Source organism: Rhyacophila brunnea, unplaced genomic scaffold (assembly GCF_057557595.1).
Source record: "Rhyacophila brunnea isolate RB1 unplaced genomic scaffold, BYU_Rbru_1.0 scaffold_19, whole genome shotgun sequence".
Classification (NCBI taxonomy): domain Eukaryota; kingdom Metazoa; phylum Arthropoda; class Insecta; order Trichoptera; family Rhyacophilidae; genus Rhyacophila; species Rhyacophila brunnea.
The window spans coordinates 26,517,177-26,538,302 of record NW_028232848.1 but is presented as its reverse complement, the minus strand read 5'-3'; the positions used below and the strand labels follow the sequence as shown (position 1 = coordinate 26,538,302).

Sequence of the window (21,126 nt, the reverse complement as noted above, 5' to 3'; positions counted from 1 at the left end):
CCAGGCATGAAATTCAAAGAATAATAATCAAACATTAATTTCAAACTAAAGATATCCTATCCAAATTTATTTCGATATACGTGACACCAAGCATGTTAGCTCTAAAAATATGACAATACAAACATGGATTACGTTACCGGTAAAGTTATAATATTAATAATTTTATTACTTTGAGACTTTCGACTAATTTTCATATCAATTATTTAATATATTTACATGAATTAAATTTAACCGTGATTCAGTTTAGCGACTGGTTTTTTTAGATTGAAAATATTATCCCTCCTTCACAGCTCCTCCCCTCCCCCTGCATGCTTTTCAATAACAATCATTATTTTACTTTAATTTAAATACTGATCAAAAATTATCCTTCATTACCCTGATATAACCATTCAGGCTTTCCTTCTTAACAACGAAAAAAATCGTAAATCAAAATCAAAAAATAAAAAAACTGAAGCAAAGGTTTCTCTGGGAAAATAAAATGTCTCGTATTGCTCCGATTCTGTATATTATTTTAAACTTGAACGAATGCAAAACTATGACATGTGCGACAATTTTTACTAACTCAAAACAAGCGTTCACAAACTAAAGAATCTGTAGATATTGAAACTTTCATGCCTGTTTCGAAAACTCCTTACATTTATAATAATAAACATATACACCTATGAGATACTTTCACGAACTGTCTGAAAGGGGGCGCAGACGCGCCGCGCCGGTATGCTTAGCAAATTCAGCGACAATATCGTCCATAATGTTAAAAATCACGTTTCACAGTATAAAAGACTAGAGAAAAAGCAAATAGTTTTATTATGCCTAATATGCAAGTATAAAATTACATAATAACCTAACTTTAACAGAACTTGAACCAAATCGCCATTCCAATTTTTTTTTAATATATATATTAATATTATCATGTTACTAATAATTTTTAAACGGTTAATTGAATAAAAGTATAATTATGTAATACCTTCGGGAGACTATCATACTTTTCAAAGGAGACATTCCTTCCGCTTAAATAGTAGGTTATTGAATTGACATTCGATGTTGTACCGTCCGATGCATAAACACGGCAGCCGAAAAGATGTAAACGTCACAGAAGCGATTGTCGAATTAACGATTAATATTAAACTTGCGTGCCGGCGAATTTCATTGCTCATTGGCACTAATTAACTTGGCGAATGAGATTATGTTTTAGATTAAACCAAATTCCGTAACTTAAAAAAATATCGGTTACAATAATAATAATAATATGTCTTACACATTTTAACATTCTTAATAATTAATTGAAAAAACATTACAACTGCCTTATAAATAAACTTACAAACTAGAACTTAACATGATTTACATAGAAATAATTGATAATACATATTAATATTATCAATCTTCAATTAAAAATTTTTTTTTTGATGTTTTTTGTAGCAATCTTTTAGAATATTGCTTACATAATATTCAATATTAACGAGCATCTATTTATTTGTCGGTAACCATCCAATCTTTTAGGATGCAAAACTGGTTTACTGGTTGAGAAATAAAATAATTTTATACTACTTTTGTCGTAACCAGAATTCAATTCACATTTACACACAATAATAATTATTCTACCAGTGAACCACACTACACCTGCAAATAAAGTACCGACATATTTCATAAACCTACTGTTAAGTCTAAAACAATGCACGGAAAGGCTACGCGAGTAGTATTAAATTTGAGAATGTAATATTACTGAATGGATTTAACGTGAATCGAGTTTAAATATCAAAAAGATTTAAAATTGTTACGGCTTACGGTAATAACAATATATAAAATTTCCCTACATCAAATCTTAATACTTGCTTAATTAAATATTCGAGTACGTTTCACGGGCTTTGATATACTGTAAAGAGAAATTCAGTTTTGCTTTCCCGGTTGATGTTACAATTCAATAAGTCGATCCATTTTATCGTTTGCCATAGATCAGACGGTCAGTTCAAAGATTGACAGTAAATTTAATAACTTTCGATATAGATCACTAATTGTATAGGAAGTGCACAGAGAAAAACTGTAAGATGAAATATTTATCTTTTAGGTAAATCTCTTATCTTCTTCATTTCGCATATTATTTCTTACCGGTAGATAAAAATGACGTGTCGAGAGATATTGGAAAGATGTGCTGAGCAAACATTACGTAAAATTAAGTAGGCGGAAATAAATGTATCAAAGAATAAAACCAATATCGAGATGGTAAAGGTTACGATAATTACGTGATTTCGCAGTGAATATGTCCACTAATTATGCTATCGTAAGTGAACGTAGAATAATGTAGTTGGAGGAATATTTAATAACATTTAATAATTGATACTCTCAATGGCTTTCGTCATGAACTCGATGAATCTCTTTCCGTACTGTTCAGGATCGCAAGTGGATATGCCGTCCACGTTGCTTCCATACTTAACAGTCTTCGCAGCTTTGGCGGCCTGCAAAAAACAACGCATAACATTACATACACAATGTGAGTAAAACATATATTAACTGTTTTAGTATGGGGAAAAATTAAATCAAAATATTCAAAACTTCCATGATGAATAAAAAGTTTGTTGAAAAATCTAATGCCGCATACTGCATAATATTATGTTAAATGACAGTTGAAAGTCAATCGATAAGTCGGAACTATAATATGACTATAAAGTTGATCAACTTGCAAGTTGAATTGAACAAAGTCGAGGTCCTTTCAATTTATGTCAATTCAACAGTGAATCATCTTTCGAGTCAATTGGTTAACAACTCATATCGGCACGTCAAATTTGTATGTTTCCTTGATGACATCTTGATTACGACTATGTATCCATTCAACTTAAATCGATGCGTGGGAATATTCCTTTCACTTTCTTGTTCAACATTCAACAGAGAGTTGAAAGATAAGTGAGAACGCAACATAATTAACACTTACACCTAACTGAATATACAACACCGTTTTGACTTTTTAAGGGACTCACCATTTACTACAATGAATACATTTATCATCTATAACTTAGAAATTTGTATCAGCTATCCCTTTCTCAAATTACGTGTCATCAAATAATAAGGAGATAAATACATTGTTGTAAATATTTCATAAGTAGTGGAGATATCTTATTTGAAAAAATCCTGACCTGTTTTTTCACTCCATAGTGAGTCAGGACATCAATAATGGCAACAAAGTAAATTTCTTTTCGCACTGCTCCTGTAGAAAGAAACATAAATGTAAAATTCATCTAATTTACTCTAAGCATAATATCATACTGATACAGATGTCCACCTATTTCTAAAAGCATAGCAGTCAATATAACACGTGCAAATCCCATTTCTTCCTAAGAGCAAGTTGCAGGTGGTTTCTAAGGTGGCTAATTCAATTTTTTTAAAGATTTTCGGTCCTGTCGATTTCGAATTAACGGGGTTTTACTTTAACACTTTTGGTATTCAGTTACATATCAGTCTTGGTAATTTTTGACACAAAAAATATGACCTGACTCATACTGGTTGGTGAAGAAATCATCGAAATGTATAATTGTACCGAGTAATTCATGGGCATGTACGAGAAATTCTCTATGCTAAGAGAATAACTATAGTAATTAGAGCAATAGACTCAACTCACAGTATTCAAAGGATGTGATTCATAAATATACACAAATCTTTACAGAACTCAAAAAAATGCTAAATTACAAAGATTAAACATCCCTGCACGAGTATTAGTTAACACGGTAACACGTTTCCGTTATTTTTTTAGATCCAAAATAACACAGATTCGGGGCAATTCCATAAGCAGTTATCTATGATAATTGGTAACACAGTCCAATTGGAGATTATAATCGGATGCATTTGAAATCAAGGAAGACATTACCATTGGAGTATTACTCAACGGCACTTGAGGCGCTAGTGTCGCAATGTTAGTTTTAATTTTCAAAATGACCACATAATATGCAATTGATGATGTTTTGCGGGACAGTTCACATCCTGGGATAACTATCTGTCCATATGCGATACAGCATAATTATCACTTTTTTTATTGATTTTGGAGTTAAGCGATGTTTTGATCGGCACTAAACAATAAGAGACAGAATGAAAAGACAAATGAATGCAGATTAGTATTAAAATTGGTGTAAGTAAATAACCTTGTTCACTCATAAGCAGGCATATGGGCCTCCGCTGAGTGGAGATTATACAATTTTTTTTATACGAGGAATGTAGGTGAAGGGAAGCAGAAAATATAAAAAACAAATCTATTCAAATGATACAATTAAGTAATTTAGTTTACCTTCTTGGCTCGGGATGGCGTAAATGTCCATTTCCGGAATGATTCCATCATACTGCAAGGAAGATTCTCTCATGAGACCTCGGGGGCTGTCGGGTGGTGTATTCCAGGCACCCCTAAAATTCAAAATTATCAGTCCACTTATATTCAGTGCATTACTTTGACATTGGATGTATATATGCAGCAAGATCAGTTTGTTAGGAATTTTATACATATCTAGGACTTTTTAACGAAAACTACGCCGGTTTACAATTTCTAGACGGCACATTGATTATAAAAGAAAATGAATGAACAAAGACAATTATAACGGATTTCAAATTATAGGGCAGTAAACTTGATTAAGTATAATATTACCTGTCACCATGCCTGTTGTCCAGTCCGGAGCCGCTCTCTGAGTCGTCTCCGCTGTCCAGGCCGTTGTTGTCGGAGTCGGCTGACTCTCCCAGTGCCGCACGGTTCGCATTCTCCACTTCGGCACGAGCGCAGTCATGGATGCCCACCAGCAGACTGTAGTCCATCAGGTGGAGCTTCGTCAGGAACTGCCGTAGATAATTCAATTAGTTTATTGCAAAATAACAAAGAGAAATGAAAAGAAAAGAAAGAATCAACATATTTTCAATCTTCTTTTGGCTGTCCTGAAAAAAGTAATATAAGGTAGCCCTGTTTCCTAAACGTCAGTATTTGAATATGAATGAATATGAGGCGCCGAGCGCCAAAGGAGCTCAAGCGCCAACTTTACGATTTTTGACATTTGAATGTAGGTTTATTCTATAAATCGATATGTATCATGCCACAAAGTCTTATCGCTCAAATAATTATAGATATTTTACAATAGAGATTTATTTTCTGTGGCATAATTGTTTTGGTCGTTATGTCGGCACGCCACAGAAGCTTATCCGCCATTATACTATGGAGAGCGCGAGACCAAAACAGCTGTCAGATTTGTCTTATTGAACATACGTTCTCAACAGTGAAAAAAACTAAAAATGAGCTCAAGAAGGATTAGAAAAATAGTTTCCATGTGTGTTAAATCTGTAAACGAGGAAAATCGCGGTAAATTTAACATGTTTTATCCGTTTTTCTTTCACATACGCTGTTGTTTAAAATATTTTATATTACTTTTGAAATATGGTTATTAACGTCATTTTAGTAATTATGTCTACTAAACTTTTACTTCCACGAAGGAAAATAACTCTTATTTCGAATTTCATCTTCTTTTATATCCAATTACGATTGATATACACTAAAAAAAGTATTTAAAAAATCACCCGAATCCTTGAGAAAAAATGATGGTGTTAAATTTGAATAATGATTTTGTTATTTTGGCCAGTTTGGAGTAACGATTTAATTCAGTATTATTAATAATATTGGGTATATAGACGGTTATTACGAAAAAAACAATCCAAAGGCTTTGAAATCATTGCTGTAATGGCAAAAACGTATTTAATATTATAAGGCAAATTTTATGCCAAACAAACTCATGTAACAATCATAACAAATTTGACCATTTTTTCAGTGTTTATTTGGCATAATAAAATTTGTTTATATCAAAATGTTTTTTATTGCAATCCAAACCCTAATATTAAAACATTTTTTATAAATGATTTATTTTTTTTAATTAATGCCATTATTTGAATTTGAAAATGTTTATGCCACAGAAGCTTATGCAACAAAAAAAAGTATCAAGTGCCACCTTTTTTCATTTTTCTATATGCCAAAGGAGCTCAAACACCATTTTTTTTGGAATCCAATAGATATTTTTCATTAAATATTATTGCAAATAATACTTTGATTTTTTTAAATTTGCTTTGCTTAAAAAATAATTGTCCATTTCAACAATCAAGTTTAAAATTAAAAAACTAAATTCACTGAAAACTTGTCGGCCATTTTGTAGCACTTTTGTAAAATGGTGCTTGAGCTCCTTTGGCGCTCGGCGCCTCATATATAGCAATGGGAAAAATTAAAACTAAATTAACAGGAAGGATGTCAAACTTATGGGCCTTAAAGGGACGCTCTACAGAAATGCCCTTGAGAATTGAAAATATGATATTTTTATATGTCGTCCGAAATAGCTGGTCTACTAGTAATATTAAAAAGTCGCCGCCGATACGTGGGTCAAAAGTAATGGTCAATAAATTAAATTTAAAACAAACAAACTCGCTTCAGCTTAGTGAGTATGGGGTGACCAAAAAATAATATCTTTTAATATACTTAAATGTTACTAAATTCAATATGTTAATCAGCTTTTTGGTGGGAAGTATTACAACCAATATGGTGGATATTGTGACGTTTTTAAACTTAGAGTTTAGTTTAGTAGTTTAGAAACTTAGAAATAGATTAATAACTTTTTAACCTGAAATTGTTCGAGAACTAAACATACGAAGGATTTTGAAACACATTATCTACCTACATTTTTATTTCATGTGCTATCCAAAAAACATAATTAATGAATAGTTTTTATTTTTAATGTGTAAGACCTACATAATTATTTAAAAAAAAAAAACTGGTAAGTATTGTTTAATTCTAATGCATATTTAAAAAAACGTACAATATATCTAGTGATGTACCCGAGTTTAGAGACACTTTTACAAACTAGTAACACAATTACTTTTATAATATAATATGTACTAGTGAAACAATAGGTAGGTATCATTATTGTATTTTGTTGGTAAATATTATCGTATAGGCAACCCCATATACTGTTATTATTTTTCACATTGTTTTCATTCCGCCGGCTGGCGAGAGCGTTCACGGCACCTAATAAATCATTGCAAAGAATTGCTCTAGCGACAATAATTATTAAGTTTTTAAAATAAAATCTTCGATGACCAGGGATTTTGTTGTAAATTTGATTTAAAATGACGTGCTACTCGCTCTGTGGACTCTCTTCGAATGAAATATGAATCACACTGGGTCCTGTTATACCCACTCTTAAGTCAAATATTGAAAAATAGACACCAATGTTATAATTAAATCAAATCTCACATCAACATCGGCAGAAAGTGTCTCGAGGAGCTTTTCCTTAGCAGACTCTCCCATGTCCACTTTGACACCCTGCTTGATGAAGTCGTTGTCCTTCAGCGTCGGCAGGTCTTTCTCCAATTCCTTCTCGGAAGCCTCCCGATCCACCGTCGATCCTTTCAAGTCGAACTTCCTGAAATGGTTTAACAAGAAACTCATTTAGAGGTTATCCAGTGAGTGGAAGCCAATAAATGCACCCCATAAATATGATTATCACAAATATAAACAAAGCACCGTATAAGTATTTATTGATGTATACATACAGTGTGGTAAACCATCATTTGAATTGTAAATTGAACTTCTACGGTCGCTACAAACATAGTTTAATATGTTGCGAAACACTGCATAATATCACATAAATGGATCAAGTTGTTTTTGAACATTTTCTCATTCGCATAATATAGTGTCCGTATTTGTGCGCATCTGATTATGAAATGCTTACTATCATTGGTGTAGTTTTTAAGAGTGAAATTAGTAGCCAATGAAACCATTCAATTGAAATGTGCTATACCTACATATTTTTTGTTACCTAATTTTCTCAATGCAAAATGTTTAGTGCATTTCAAACGAGCAATATCATCGGCTATTAATTCTTGTGTCATTTGACCCCAATTATTAACGATGTTTTCATTTTTAATTGTTTACTTTGAATAGAAATATTTGTTACTCACCTGTGAATAGAAAGATGATTGGAGAAAACGTTTCTCATTGCGACTAAGTAATGTTCAATTCCGTCGACGGTGATCCTGTACAGACCCAAGTACTGGGGAAGAAGAGTCTTTCCGTGTCTCTCAACAATATACTGAAAGAGAAATATTTTACATTACAGAAACGGAAACACGTAACAATACTTGTCTGTTTTGTAATTCAAAATGGATTCATGTCATCATAAATGTGTCGTCACAATTTTTTTGACAATTAAATTATGATGAATTTAATCTAGAAATATGTAAGTACCTACTGAATTATAATTATTGAATTTTAAAAAAAATATATTTCCTGAGACCTGCGTGAATAGGGCCAAAGTTCGATTTCGACCCTCAATTTGCCAGTTTTCAGGCAATCGGGCAATCCTCTATTCATTTCAACCTACAAGTTGTTATTAGTCTCCCACACGCTCAGTCAGCGACGTCCCATGGGGGTAGGCAGATTGAGCGTCGCTTGGGGGCGGCAGTTACTCGAAGGGCGGCAATTCGAGGAGAATCATTTGGAATATAATATAGAAATAGCTAAGTACTTAGACTTAGTAATAACGAAAACACCTTTCCATTAAAAATTTAGCTCACTGGTTTTGTCGGGTTCGTGATATCTAGTATACTTCCGTTGCCCTTCGACGTCCTTGGTGACTAGAAACGACACGTGCAGATTTGCGAATAATTACAGTCTAATATTTTGTTAGTAATGTATCCATACAAGTACAACACATTTCTTAGATATTGGACACATGAAAGGATAATAAAAATACTGTATAAAAAATGTGGCGGTATTTTGGCGCTGCCTAGGGGCGGTATTTTATCTAGGGACGTCACTGCGCTCAGTGTTAAAATAATAATCCGTTCTCACACAATGAATAAGAAAGATAGGGTGTTTAAAAACAATATATTTTTTTTATCAACAATCATTATAAATGGTACCATTTTTCTCTAGGATTCTGATATATAGATGTCCGCATTAGTGTAACAAGCATAAAATAAGTTTTACAGACAATGAATTATCATTATTCAAAGCACGACATCCTACATAGATGGCTAGAGAATATAGATTTTCAGCCATACTAAAAATTCTAATTGATTTGAGTTTTGTACTACATATTCCATTTGACTGGAATTACTATTAGTCAATAGTATTAATTTTCACATTAAAAATGTTTTGGACTCGCCATCAGATTTTGTTATATGCACAAATAGTTTGCAAGTCTCTCACTGTATTAGTCCACATTCTATGAAATTCTTAGTACTTTTTCATTACAATAATATGTTGAAATTACTCCCTCTATTATAGTAGTTCAATCACTGCTCAATACATACTGACATGACAAAGATACGTAATCAATGTAGCAATTAATATACACACGGGATGGTAATGTTTGAGAAAGGAGTGCATCCGTTCAACTTCTTCCGAGGTGAGGAGTTTGATGATGAAGAGTCTGTCGTAGCTCTGGTAGAACTTGGCGCCCGACTTGCCCGACGAATCGTCCGGAATTGGTTGTGACCTGAACAGGCAACAAGCGACATAAATCAGTCGATTAGAATAAGCGACAGCTGTAAAACTCTCGTGGATTAAAATATGTAGGTCAACTGATAAAATGTAAAATGTTACTACCGGTCACAGATTCTGAATTCCTAATAAATTATTTTGCGTTTCGTTTATTTTTCTGCATCGGTTAAAATAACTTATTAATTAATGTGGTTGTAATAAATTCAATTAGAGATTTTAGAAACAGTAAAACAACAAAAAATGCAATAACAATAAAAAATGTTTCGTGAAAAGGATCGCACGGCTAGCTAAAGTCCTATCTTTGTAAAAAATACTTGTAGTCGGAGAAGGTCAAACTTTCACTCAAATTTTTTTGGAAACTTGGGGTAAAAATATAAATACGAAAGCTAGCAACACAAATGTTTTTTAAAACTAAGCCAAATGTTTTCCACACATCGATTTTAGCGATTAATGTTCCAATAACAACTGAAAAAAATCATCACACAAATAAAACAACAAAAAGGGAATGAAAGCGGTTAAATTTGACACTTCTTATTTAATTAAAAAAAACTATTACATACTATTTTTCACAAACAAGTAGAATGTAATGACAGTAATATACTTTGGTGTCAAAATGAATTGAAATGATATAATTTTTTAGTAAATGAAAAGTATTAAAATTCATCTACATTAATTACAAGAGACCATGAGGGCCTGATTAGTGATAGTGAAATACATCACAGAAACATCCAGCATTAAGAAAATCGCAGATGTATTGTGACTTCACCGAGAATCGAACTCGGAACCCTTGGTGTGAGAAGCCAGCACTCTGCCTATTGGACTACGAGGGCCGCCGATGATAGTTTATTTAGTAAAATATCAAGGAAAATAGCCAAATTGGGTATGACTTATTCCCAGACAGAGAGTTCGGAAGATGACAGAAGTTTCACTGTTTTCGGTAATAGGTAATAGTTAGTCATAAAAAACAACCTAAAACTAATTGAACTGTTAATCAATACATACGCCTGAGACTCGATGATAAAGTGATAAGAGGCATGTGAAGCTACGATACAATGGGGGATTGCGGCACACCATTCCATCTGACCTCAATCTCTTGATGGACAACCCCCGCCTAACAAAGGAAGTGGCGTCGGAAAATATGTTATCGTGAGGGCTGTGAGACTGCTTCGGCGCGGGATTGGCAGAGCCCATTATGGGGACCGTTTGGGATCTCTTAACGGCGTGCGACTTCTTTAACGGGCGCGGTTGCAGGTAATTAGCGGGGAGCGCAAACCTAACGAATGTGACCATTAGAAACTGCCATAGCAATGTCGCTGCCTATATATACTTACTATGAATGCTTATATGGACATTATTTCACTGCAATAATTTGAATTAACTATGTGTTAAATGAGAATTTCATTAGAATAATAATAAAAAAATTCTACATAATGAGATTATTGAATACAGCAGTTAGATGAATATTATCATTTTAAAAGAAATTCAGTACCTACATAATTCATTAATTTGCCATTAGCGAGGCTGTATTAAAATGATAGTAATCCAGTGTAAAAAATAGTTAAATCATATTATTCAGTTATACATAATATATATTTGGTGAATCTCGTCAGTCAACATTATTTAATTAAATAATATAAAAGGATTATTTTAATTGGCTCTATAATCAGATGTGAATCTTGTTACGAGCTCAACCTATTAAGCCAATGCTGTGGATTGAAACATACATTGAAAAACAACATATTATAAATAAGAAACAATTATGAAGAATATTATCTTTTTTAACTTTAATATTGAGATATCAAAGCCAAAGTGTGAATCTTCAAATGATCATGACTCGATGGGTTAGTGCGCAGATATTGTATGTCCAGTTTCCTTCACGCTGTGAAAATAATGTACACCTAAATAGTGTATTTCAGAAGCAATCGCCCCATTCAAATATACAATAATACGTCCATATCTTCTTTGATTCGAATCTTTCAAATACGATTTTATCAAAACATACAACATCTATGTAAAAATCGATTGATGTAGGCTACCAATAGATCATCTTTAACCCTTTACTGCATGATTTTTTTTTTGAAAAAAAATATTTTTTCTTGGTGTCAAAATGCCTTGTGAATGAAGGAAAAATAATAAAAAAAATATTTTTCGAAAATTTCATTAAATTTTGTATGTTACTGCGTGGTGTCGCAGATTTACGACATTTGGAAATCTTACATTTTAGTATGACAAAATACAAAACCAAATGAAAACAATTATAAAAAACTAATGTGCACACCTTATTTGATGTGTAGATATTTTTATTCAACCAATTTCAATCTTCTGTATATTTTTTTTTATTTATTTACAAATGCGGATTTTCGCGTACATACGAATTCGTCAACTGTCAAAGCAGAAATGCAGAGACTATAATGCAGAAATGCTTTATTTCTTGAAATGTCCAAACAAAATCGGTAAAGTAGGATGTTTATGGTAAAACAGTTTTCTAGGCATCGAAAAAGGATATTATTTGATAATTTACACAGATGGCATTGGCTATATCGAAATAGTTTGAAATGTCGCAAATTTGCGACACTATGCAGTAAAGGGTTAAGATGTTATCATATCTTTTATATTAATAGCAAGATTAATTGTGTATTGACATTTTATTAGCTACTACCAATGTTGAATGAAAGAATGATTTCATTATCTTGTAATAATTTTATTGTAGAAGTAAAAGAAGATACTAATAATAATGGCCTTAAACTCACCTTGTCATTGATTCTTTATAATCTAAATCGTCGATACCGAACCGCTCTCTTAGGTTGCGGAATACTAACGGGCAATACTCCTTGATTTTAAAATGGGACGGCATGTTTTCTCTGAAAGTATACAAATAACAAAATAATTAATTGAAGGACTCAAATGACGAAATACCCCAAACGCAAATCCAGTATAATTATTAAGTTGTATCATCAAAACTACAATAAAAGAAAATAATTTCTCTACAAACAAGCTTTTCATCTATTATAATATTAGGTGGAAAACCCATCCAAGGATGTACAAAAAAAATAGCAAAATTTTTGTTAATTATTAGGAACTTCATACTAGCATCTATAAATTAGCTAGCTGCTCATGGAAAATAACAGAAACCAATCGCCGGAAGTCCCTCTATAAAGTTGGTAAAGGGGGACCCCTATAAAGTTGGTGCTTAATCCCATCATCATTTTTTCTACCACCGCTAAGGAAAATTTCATTTGTCTGTAAAAGTATTATGTATTTCCACTGTTAATAATAATAATAAATGAAGTCATCCAAGTCTTAAAACCTTCCAATAAATCTTTCTCATGCTTTACAAAATTCCAATTATTTTAAGGTGTTTCCATAAAATATAATATTCGAGAACGACAGCACCACTATTTTCATTTGTTTTGTTCATCTATCATCGGAAATATTGTTGTTAAAATTGGAACTGGACAGAAGACCCATGCACATTTCAGGCTTCATTTTTTTTAAATGTAAAATTATATAAGCTGTTATATTAAGTATATCAAACATTGTTTGAATTGTGTATTTTTAAATTCAGATTTCTTTTCAAAATTTAATACGGGTTTGGCCAACTTTCAACAATATGAATTAATAAAAAGTCAACTTGGGCCATTATTTTTAAATTTATTACTTTATTTAGAATTTTATAAGAAGCATCAGTTCATCATTCATCAGTTCCTAGTTTTCCATTGATAATAGAATCTAAATTGGATACATTTACAAATAATATTCCGCATTCCAGGAAATGTTAGATCAGAGTGTTGGGTTCGATCGTCACCTCAATAAATGGTAAGTAGATGGCAATTGGAACTTACTTGTTGAAAAGATGATTGTCAACCTTAAGTTTAGAGTACGCCCTGAAATCGTCTGGAAGCAGCATGACAGGAATTGTGACATGACTTAGTTCATTTATCTGTAAATAAAATGCGAAGAGACTTTGTTAGATTAGTAATAATTATTACAAAATAATAGGTACTTATGATCAATATGTACAACAATTATTATTAAAAGGAAAGTGTTTAATGGAGAACTAAAGTAAAAATCATCTTTGAAATGAAAAAAGAAATTGTTTAACTGATAATAATAAATCTATGTCCCAATATTGATAAGAATACCACGTAAACCTGTGTAGAGTGACTAATGTCTATATTTATAATTCCTTTGTTGAATCATATGACTTTTTTTATGATTACATGAATGAATCAAATTGCAAAGATGCTTACGCTTTCGGGCATATTTAAAAAATTTTAGCTCCTTCGTAACATGCTAATTTTCATAATTGATTGCGCAGTTTTGTGGTTTTACAACGGCAGTAAAAAATACACAATAAGAAATACGATTGAGCTGAAATGCATACAGGAAAAACTTGTTATTCTCCAGTTGTTGTTTGATTAATAAATCTGGTCATTGGAACTCGTCAGAACTCTTATTGTTAGCACATAGACACAACACAGCAGATAGAATTTTATTTCACATATTGTTATAAATTTAACGTATCACCTTTACCCTGACTCAACTACTTCCTCAATACAAGCGCATTTGAAAATTATTGTGCAAGCAAATTAGATAATAAGAAAATTAACTGAGGGTGCTTGATGATGACGGTAACTCAATTTAAATTCAAATTGCTGGCAAATCGGTTACTTGCATAAAATTTCTCAACTCAATAAATTTTTTCAAAGATTCTGGTTAGTTATTGTCAAATACAGTAAAACCTAGATAATCCAGATCAACAGGGATTAAGATCATCCGAACAATAAAAAAAAATGGAATCTGGAACTAGCTAACGGTAGGTAATGTAGTCCAGTTCTTGAAATTAATTTTCTTACAAAAACTGTAGAAAGATTCTTCATTATTTTTGCCTGGTCTGTTAAGATTCTGTTCTTGAAGTACTGTTATCAAACGAAAAAAAACCCTGGTGCGTGACCAGTTCCAAATTCCAAATCAACAATCTGACAACAAAAATATCCAACACCCCTGAAGAATGTTTAGAGCCCCTAATAAAGCTAAGTAAATAATAGCACCCTCGATGGGCGGAAAAAAATTGTACCCGCCGGCGAAATCGTCGCGCGGCCGAAATGACAAAAAAATCATTGTTAGGTTTTAACTTGACCGCATAGCTTCCCCTCACCCCACAGCCGTGGCGATGCGTCTCCCGCCTCCTTACCAACCAACAGGCTTTTTGGAAAAAAAATATTCAGTTTGCAATTAATCCCTAAATAGACCGGAGATGGAGAAATCGTTCCTCAACGGACGCGTCGCTCCTACGGGAAGCGGCGCGATTTTCAAGATAAGCCGGATAATATTTTACCCTAAATTGATATCAGTGCACCCCTTTTACCGGTAATGTGTTAATATTAAATCCTATAACTACCCTAAAACACGCATCGCGCCTCCGACAAAGTGCTTCGACGTCAATTTCGCCAATGTGTCCAAACACGTGCTCAAAAATAGCGACAGTGCTGTAACTAATCTAAGACTTCCTTAAGTGTAATTAATGATGTAAATTATCGATGTTTGCCTATATATATTGCAATTCTGCGCAGAATTATAAATCAAAAAATGTGTTTTATCAATATTATGTCCTATGTCACACATTTTCCCCAACCTGAAGTGATGCTGGATCAAGGATATCTACCAACATACATGTGAGTCCTTCTTCCCGGTATTAGTACTTGAATGTTTATATTACACCCTGATCCATTGCGTCGCCCCAAAAGCAAAAGGGCACTTGTGTAAAAATTGAGTTTTGAGAAAAACGAATTTTAAGTAATATTTTTAAATGAAATTCAGAACACTGTTGATTTGTTACTCAAAGATTGAAATGTATTTTTTTTTATTTTTTTTACTTTTCATATCTTGTGAAAATTCTCGTCACAAAATGTTTTTTTTTTGTACAAAGGCCTTAACGCATTTCAAAATAATAATTACACATAGTAGCTACCTTTTTCTATATTATTTTTGTAACCACTACGCATAGCTGGCACAATCGTGTACATGTAACGTTTTTGTAATACGTTAATTGAAGATTAGTTTACAAATACACAAGTAACCTTTATTTTCTTTCGTAAATTGTGATGTATGCCAAAAGCAATTACAATTCCGTGCACGCTAGGCCGGCTATAGAAAATGAGCGTGTGTGTATACACACTGTACTGTACCCTCTTCGTACTAACCCCGGTCGATTTAAAAAAAATAATATAATTAATTGTTCATACACTGCCATCTCTTTGAACCATGATGAACTACTTAACCGATATACAAGTCTTTATGATATAATATTATGTTTATAAGGTTTAACTTTTAAACTGGAAATTTGACGCCTGCTGGGTACCGCCATAGTAATTAATATCTCCCAGCATTTAATGAGTTAAGATTAAAAATTTAGGATGCGTTTGATTTGATACACCTGGCATTAAAAAAGCATTAAAAACCTATGGTTACTATCACTTATGTCAATAAATAAATCGGTAAGTGATCAAAATTTTTATCATTAGAACCAGTTTGAAAAGTGTTTAAATTTAATGACGTCATTTATCAGGAAAAACAATAATATACTAAAGCGAGCTCACACATTGATGCTAAACCCAACAATGGCTCAATTTAGTCGACATAAACAATACACATGTTACTTAATGCACTGATGCATACAAAGCTGACACATTGCACATAAGAAAAAATTGTCATCTGTACTCTTGTTATGTATTAACAGGCTTTAAAAATATAGAGAGAAAAGTAATGTATTTTTATACATGAGATAGAACACTACTCATGTATAAATTCGCTTAGGAGTACATAACATGGTCAAATAATAATAGGATGAATAATACTATTACATGTTGATCGCTGACAAAGTATATATAGTTATCCTTTTTGACGTTTCTTACTGCAGTCTTAGCCACTGATAATATGATCAACACAATCATGTTTCGCCTGATAACATTGTGCTGTCGGTGACATATAAGACATGATGATGGGGGGAGGGCACTATGGGATGATGTGTGCAGTTGTATGCAAGTATAGTATTAATTGAATGTGGGAGATTTTCTAAACTTTTGTGTTGACGCAGCATCGATTCACTGTGGGCGATCCGCCATAAGTGTAATCGCATTAAAGATACATCAATGAATGATTATTACTAATAAAATCACGCATCATGTGGCGACATTATTATGTACTCGGTAATAATAAGTATGATATTCAAAGGAAAGTCACGTGAAATAAATGTTTCAATTAAATTCAAAATTCAATAGAATCCGTTTAGTAATAAGGTAAATAAACGTGTAAGTAAGTACTTAAATTATTACTAAATTAATATTTTATGAGAGCGTAATAACTACACTAAGTGTATACGTCATATTGCACTAACACTGAAAATGACGAAACTTTATTTATTTTTCTACTTATTTCTGATGAGGGAGCCCATCCCATTTTCCATCCAATTCAAATCCTATTACGTGTGTTCCGAAGTGAAAGCAAAGGGTGTCATCATAGTCAATATTTATTTTCTATCCTAATCACTGTACACAACCCTATAAATTGTAATTGGTAAACAAGTACAGCCAATCGGACCGCATTATGGATTAACAAATCTGATGACATTCATAAACATGGATAATGAATGCCATCTGCTGGTAAAACCTTATGTCTTCAATACGAAACATAACATAATACTTATGCAAGTAAAGATATCAATTTTATTGTTGTTACTTTGATACAGCTTGAACCCAAGCGCTATTGTGTTGAATGAACACGATAATCGCCAAACAGTTATTATTCGGGTAAATACCGCACGATAATAGATGAACGAAAAAGTTTTGAGTACCGATTATACATGCAAACACGAAAGACTAGCATTAATAAATACATCTCATTCATCCGTCGACACTAGACTGACATAATTTATTATATTATGTTTATAAACGCCATCATAATAATATCTAAAATATCATTGCCATGTCAATAAAAAAAATATACAAAATGATGAAGACACTGTAGGTATACTGTATCTGAGATACTTCAATTAACTAATGATAAAATAACATAATAATAAATGATCAATTTATTTAAAGTTTGCATTTACTATTTACTTATATTGTGTAGTTTTTACATTTTCCATTGTGGCAATTTAAAAATATTTTGATAATTATTCGGCAATCGAAATTAAAAAAAAACAACAATTTTCATTATAGAATACGCTGTGGCCTTGCTAATTCAAATTTTCGCATCTCATTCCAGTTTGAACTGCATGACTTTCGTCATTGTTTAAATTTAATGTTATGTCGACGTTCTATGTATGTGGGCATACAGAAACAATACCCTGTCTCTACCCCATGCTTGGCATAATTTTCCCTCATCCAAATAAAGTGTTGGTTGATGGAGGCGCTAGTGTTGGGGTGGAACTTGGTGTTGGAAACCATAAAACCAGACAGTCTCATTTTAATATTTACACTATCTGATATCTCTGAAAACAGGATTTTAAGAGCTTATTGGTATCTTTTCTTTGTCAGTCTTTAAATTATTAATATTGATAACAAGGCTATCAACGATTAGTTGATGCAGTGGTTCTCACACTATTACATTCAACGGTACCCTTGGAATATAAAGATTTCTCATCGCCCTAAAAATGGGAACACGCCATGCTATGCGATGAACCGCCACGTGTATGGAGTGACATCATATCTTACCATTTTCTATTGTGGCGTTATATTGTGTAGCGTGACGTGTTCCTAAATTAATGGGACGGGTACAGCATACAATTTCTTTATAATGCACATTAAATAGAAATGGTATTTACAAAGACTATTGTTTTTCGAGTGACGGGAAGTAGTGAGTCACATCCGATTTCAACTATGTGTACAGTATATGCGATAAGGGAAGAACAGTATGCTACATTCAAATTATGTCACGGTCTAAATGAAAGTCACCGAAAGCATATGAATCTACCATTGTGACTGTGCATCAGTGCATTGTTTCAACATTATTGAAGTATTCAAATATCCCCTATGGTGTCCTTGAGAATTTATTGTGGTGGCATACTGCAATGATTGTTATCAGGATCGACAGCATAATATATTATGTTAATATGCAGTAAATACTTACTTACCTACGCCTTATATATTCTGAACCAGGAACTGAACCATATTGTATTTATAAATCTTTTTCAATTTAAAATAAAAATCAGATTAAAAATACTATGGCATTCGTATGTATTTACTTCTTTTATAACAGTTTAGACACATATTTACGTCATGTTGATTATGAATTTAGTAAGGAGGGTTAGTCCTTGCAAAATAATAATAGGTGAATTGAACAATTTTATTTTTATTACCTCATACTTTCTTTCGACGTAAACATTTCAATACGGTGACTATATTGAATATGTTTAGTGATTAAATTAATTATAATACAAACATAACGTAAACTCCCGATATGTTTGTGGTGGACTACAGTGGACAAATTCAAAACAAAACATGTTTTGATCAAAATACCTTGGCGAAAATTTAACCTAGAAGACAGTTGAATCAGTAATGTTACTAACCGTATGATTGACGCCCCACATGAAGACGGATAACAGAGGTTCGTTGGCTCGGAAAAGTTTCACCTTCTGATGTTTCACGCGAAAGTGCTTCTTTTTCAGTTTGCTAAGACCTCCCCTGGGGACCGACATTTTGAATTTCTTTTAACTACGACTTCTTTTGCACAGATCAAGTTTTGATTTTGAGATCCAAAATAAAATATTAAGACATCTTCGTTCAGATTTAGATCCGATTCACAAATCGTTACACAATCGTTTGGAGAAAATATCTGAGTTTTAGCCGCAGTGTAGATTCCCTTCGAGTATTCCGTCTTTTGACAACAAGAAATACAATACACGGGCGTTGATGAAAAAAACAATCTTCAGTATTGCCACTTAAATTCAATAACAAATAGAAATGCCGCCGTTAAGGGATACTCAATTATGACGGATACATAATATATTATCGAAAATCCTGTGATGTGCTGAAATGTATACAAATTATATATATATATATATATATATATTATTAGTTCCGTAGGTATAGGATAGTAATATTATGACCATTATTGCGTCGTCTCCAAGACAGTGGTTTATATACCTACCCCATTGCAATAATATGAAAAGCACACCCAGTCGAATAAGGAACCACAAATTTCAAATGATATCTTCAATTATTGAAGATTATTAAATTTATCGTTTGATAGTAGAATCTAAATTATATTGACCAAGCGGGGATTAAGTACCTAGTCAAGAAAAAAAGACAATTTTATTTTGTCTAATGTGGACATTCATTTTTTATTCGCTATCTACATGTAAGTTATATACCAACATAAAATTATTGCTTTGTGACAAATTTCATTATTCGTTTTCCTTTTAATAAGCTAAAGACAAAGAGATTGGACTCCTCCCAGCTAAAGCATTATACCTAATATACATTTGAGACAAATTGAGTTGTTTAAAGTTATTGTTCATATTTTTCAAACTACTCCTTAACAACCTCAAAGCGTTGAAAAGCTTCAGAATGAGAAGGACCAACATTCCCCACTTTAACAATCTTCTTGGTTTTGTTTCCCTGATATTTCCATACCTAATTATTTTGTCATCATAGAAAATTGACACCCACGCAGCTTAAGCGTCGGCCTATAACGTTGTGGGTCCCAGGTTCGAATCCTGGGTCTGGCAAGTAGACATATTGTTTTTCAATTTGTGTATGAGTCAGAGTATGGACCTAATTGGTTGAGCAAGTGACTGACATCCAAAACAAAATCTGTTAATACAAACTTCCACTCTGTGGAGGCCCATATGATCGGACATGGTCGAAAGAAGAAAATTTTGAATCTAGAATTTGTTCACATCGTAATTGAACTGATCGCTGACTACTTCATCGCATGTATAGGGTATTTGACAACCTTCCGGGACTCTGGAATCCAGGTAGCTTGCATAAGACAGGTCAGATTAAGGTTCTCTTGAGCCATCCCATGTGGCCTAAGCTGATTCAACATCGTATCTTTACGTTTCATGTGATGAGAGGATGTATATGATCCAATCTCCTATTATCTCATCGTTCCTGACAAGTTATACTACCCCACACCTAGTACCTACTGTTTGCCAATATCAGCAATTCCCGATACTCAACTTTTTATGAACACTGCATAAATTTAATATTATTATTTGGCTATTGGTTTTAAACAATCAAAAACATACATATTATTATTGACGATGATGATTAAATTTCTGTAGGTTTTAAGAATTGAGCATTTATCAACTTTTCATTTTCTATACCTACTTACATTATGACGACCATTATAAGTGTTATTTAAGCATCCAATACGTTTCAAGGAAAACAGATGGAAGAGGGAATGTAGTAATACCATGAGTTTAGGGTGAAATAATAAGCAGTCGACCGAGGACAAAAAACTAATAATACTTTGCAATGAACAAGAATCTCCCAAAACAGCTATAATGTTCAACAATAGTATTAATCAATATCGTATTACGATTGAGATGTCAAATAGGACTGTATGGGATACTCTGCTTATTTCGGATAGGGTTTATGCATTTAAAGTTTTTGATATTT

The 21,126-nt window shown here is 32.6% G+C and overlaps 1 protein-coding gene across 2 annotated transcripts; it reads right to left on the bottom strand.

The window, feature by feature from the left end:
* Positions 1–1,412: 1,412 nt before the first annotated feature.
* On the bottom strand, positions 1,413–19,389 carry PIP4K (phosphatidylinositol 5-phosphate 4-kinase). Of its 2 annotated transcripts, XM_085946202.1 has the most exons (11): positions 19,071–19,389; positions 13,345–13,442; positions 12,253–12,363; positions 10,587–10,775; positions 9,359–9,497; positions 7,957–8,087; positions 7,250–7,418; positions 4,619–4,803; positions 4,268–4,380; positions 3,126–3,196; positions 1,413–2,450 (listed from the first exon to the last, which is right to left on the bottom strand). In XM_085946202.1, the coding sequence occupies exons 1-11, from the start codon at positions 19,197–19,199 to the stop codon at positions 2,322–2,324; spliced, it is 1,464 nt and encodes a 487-aa protein (XP_085802328.1). In that variant the 5' UTR covers positions 19,200–19,389; the 3' UTR covers positions 1,413–2,321. The 2 variants fall into 2 exon arrangements, with proteins under 2 accessions (XP_085802328.1, XP_085802327.1); XM_085946201.1 differs by lacking the exon at positions 10,587–10,775.
* Between the last annotated feature and the right edge of the window lie 1,737 nt (positions 19,390–21,126).

Bases quoted from the DNA above. Each gene is read 5' to 3' on its own strand.
- PIP4K (XM_085946202.1), bottom strand. From the start codon at position 19,199: ATGTCGGTCCCCAGGGGAGGTCTTAGCAAACTGAAAAAGAAGCACTTT. The intron at 10,776-12,252 runs GTGAGTTTAAGG...CACATTCGTTAG, and splicing joins TATAAAGAATCAATGACAAG to GTTTGCGCTCCCCGCTAATT. The intron at 4,381-4,618 runs GTAATATTATAC...TTTGAATTTTAG, and splicing joins GACAACAGGCATGGTGACAG to GGGTGCCTGGAATACACCAC.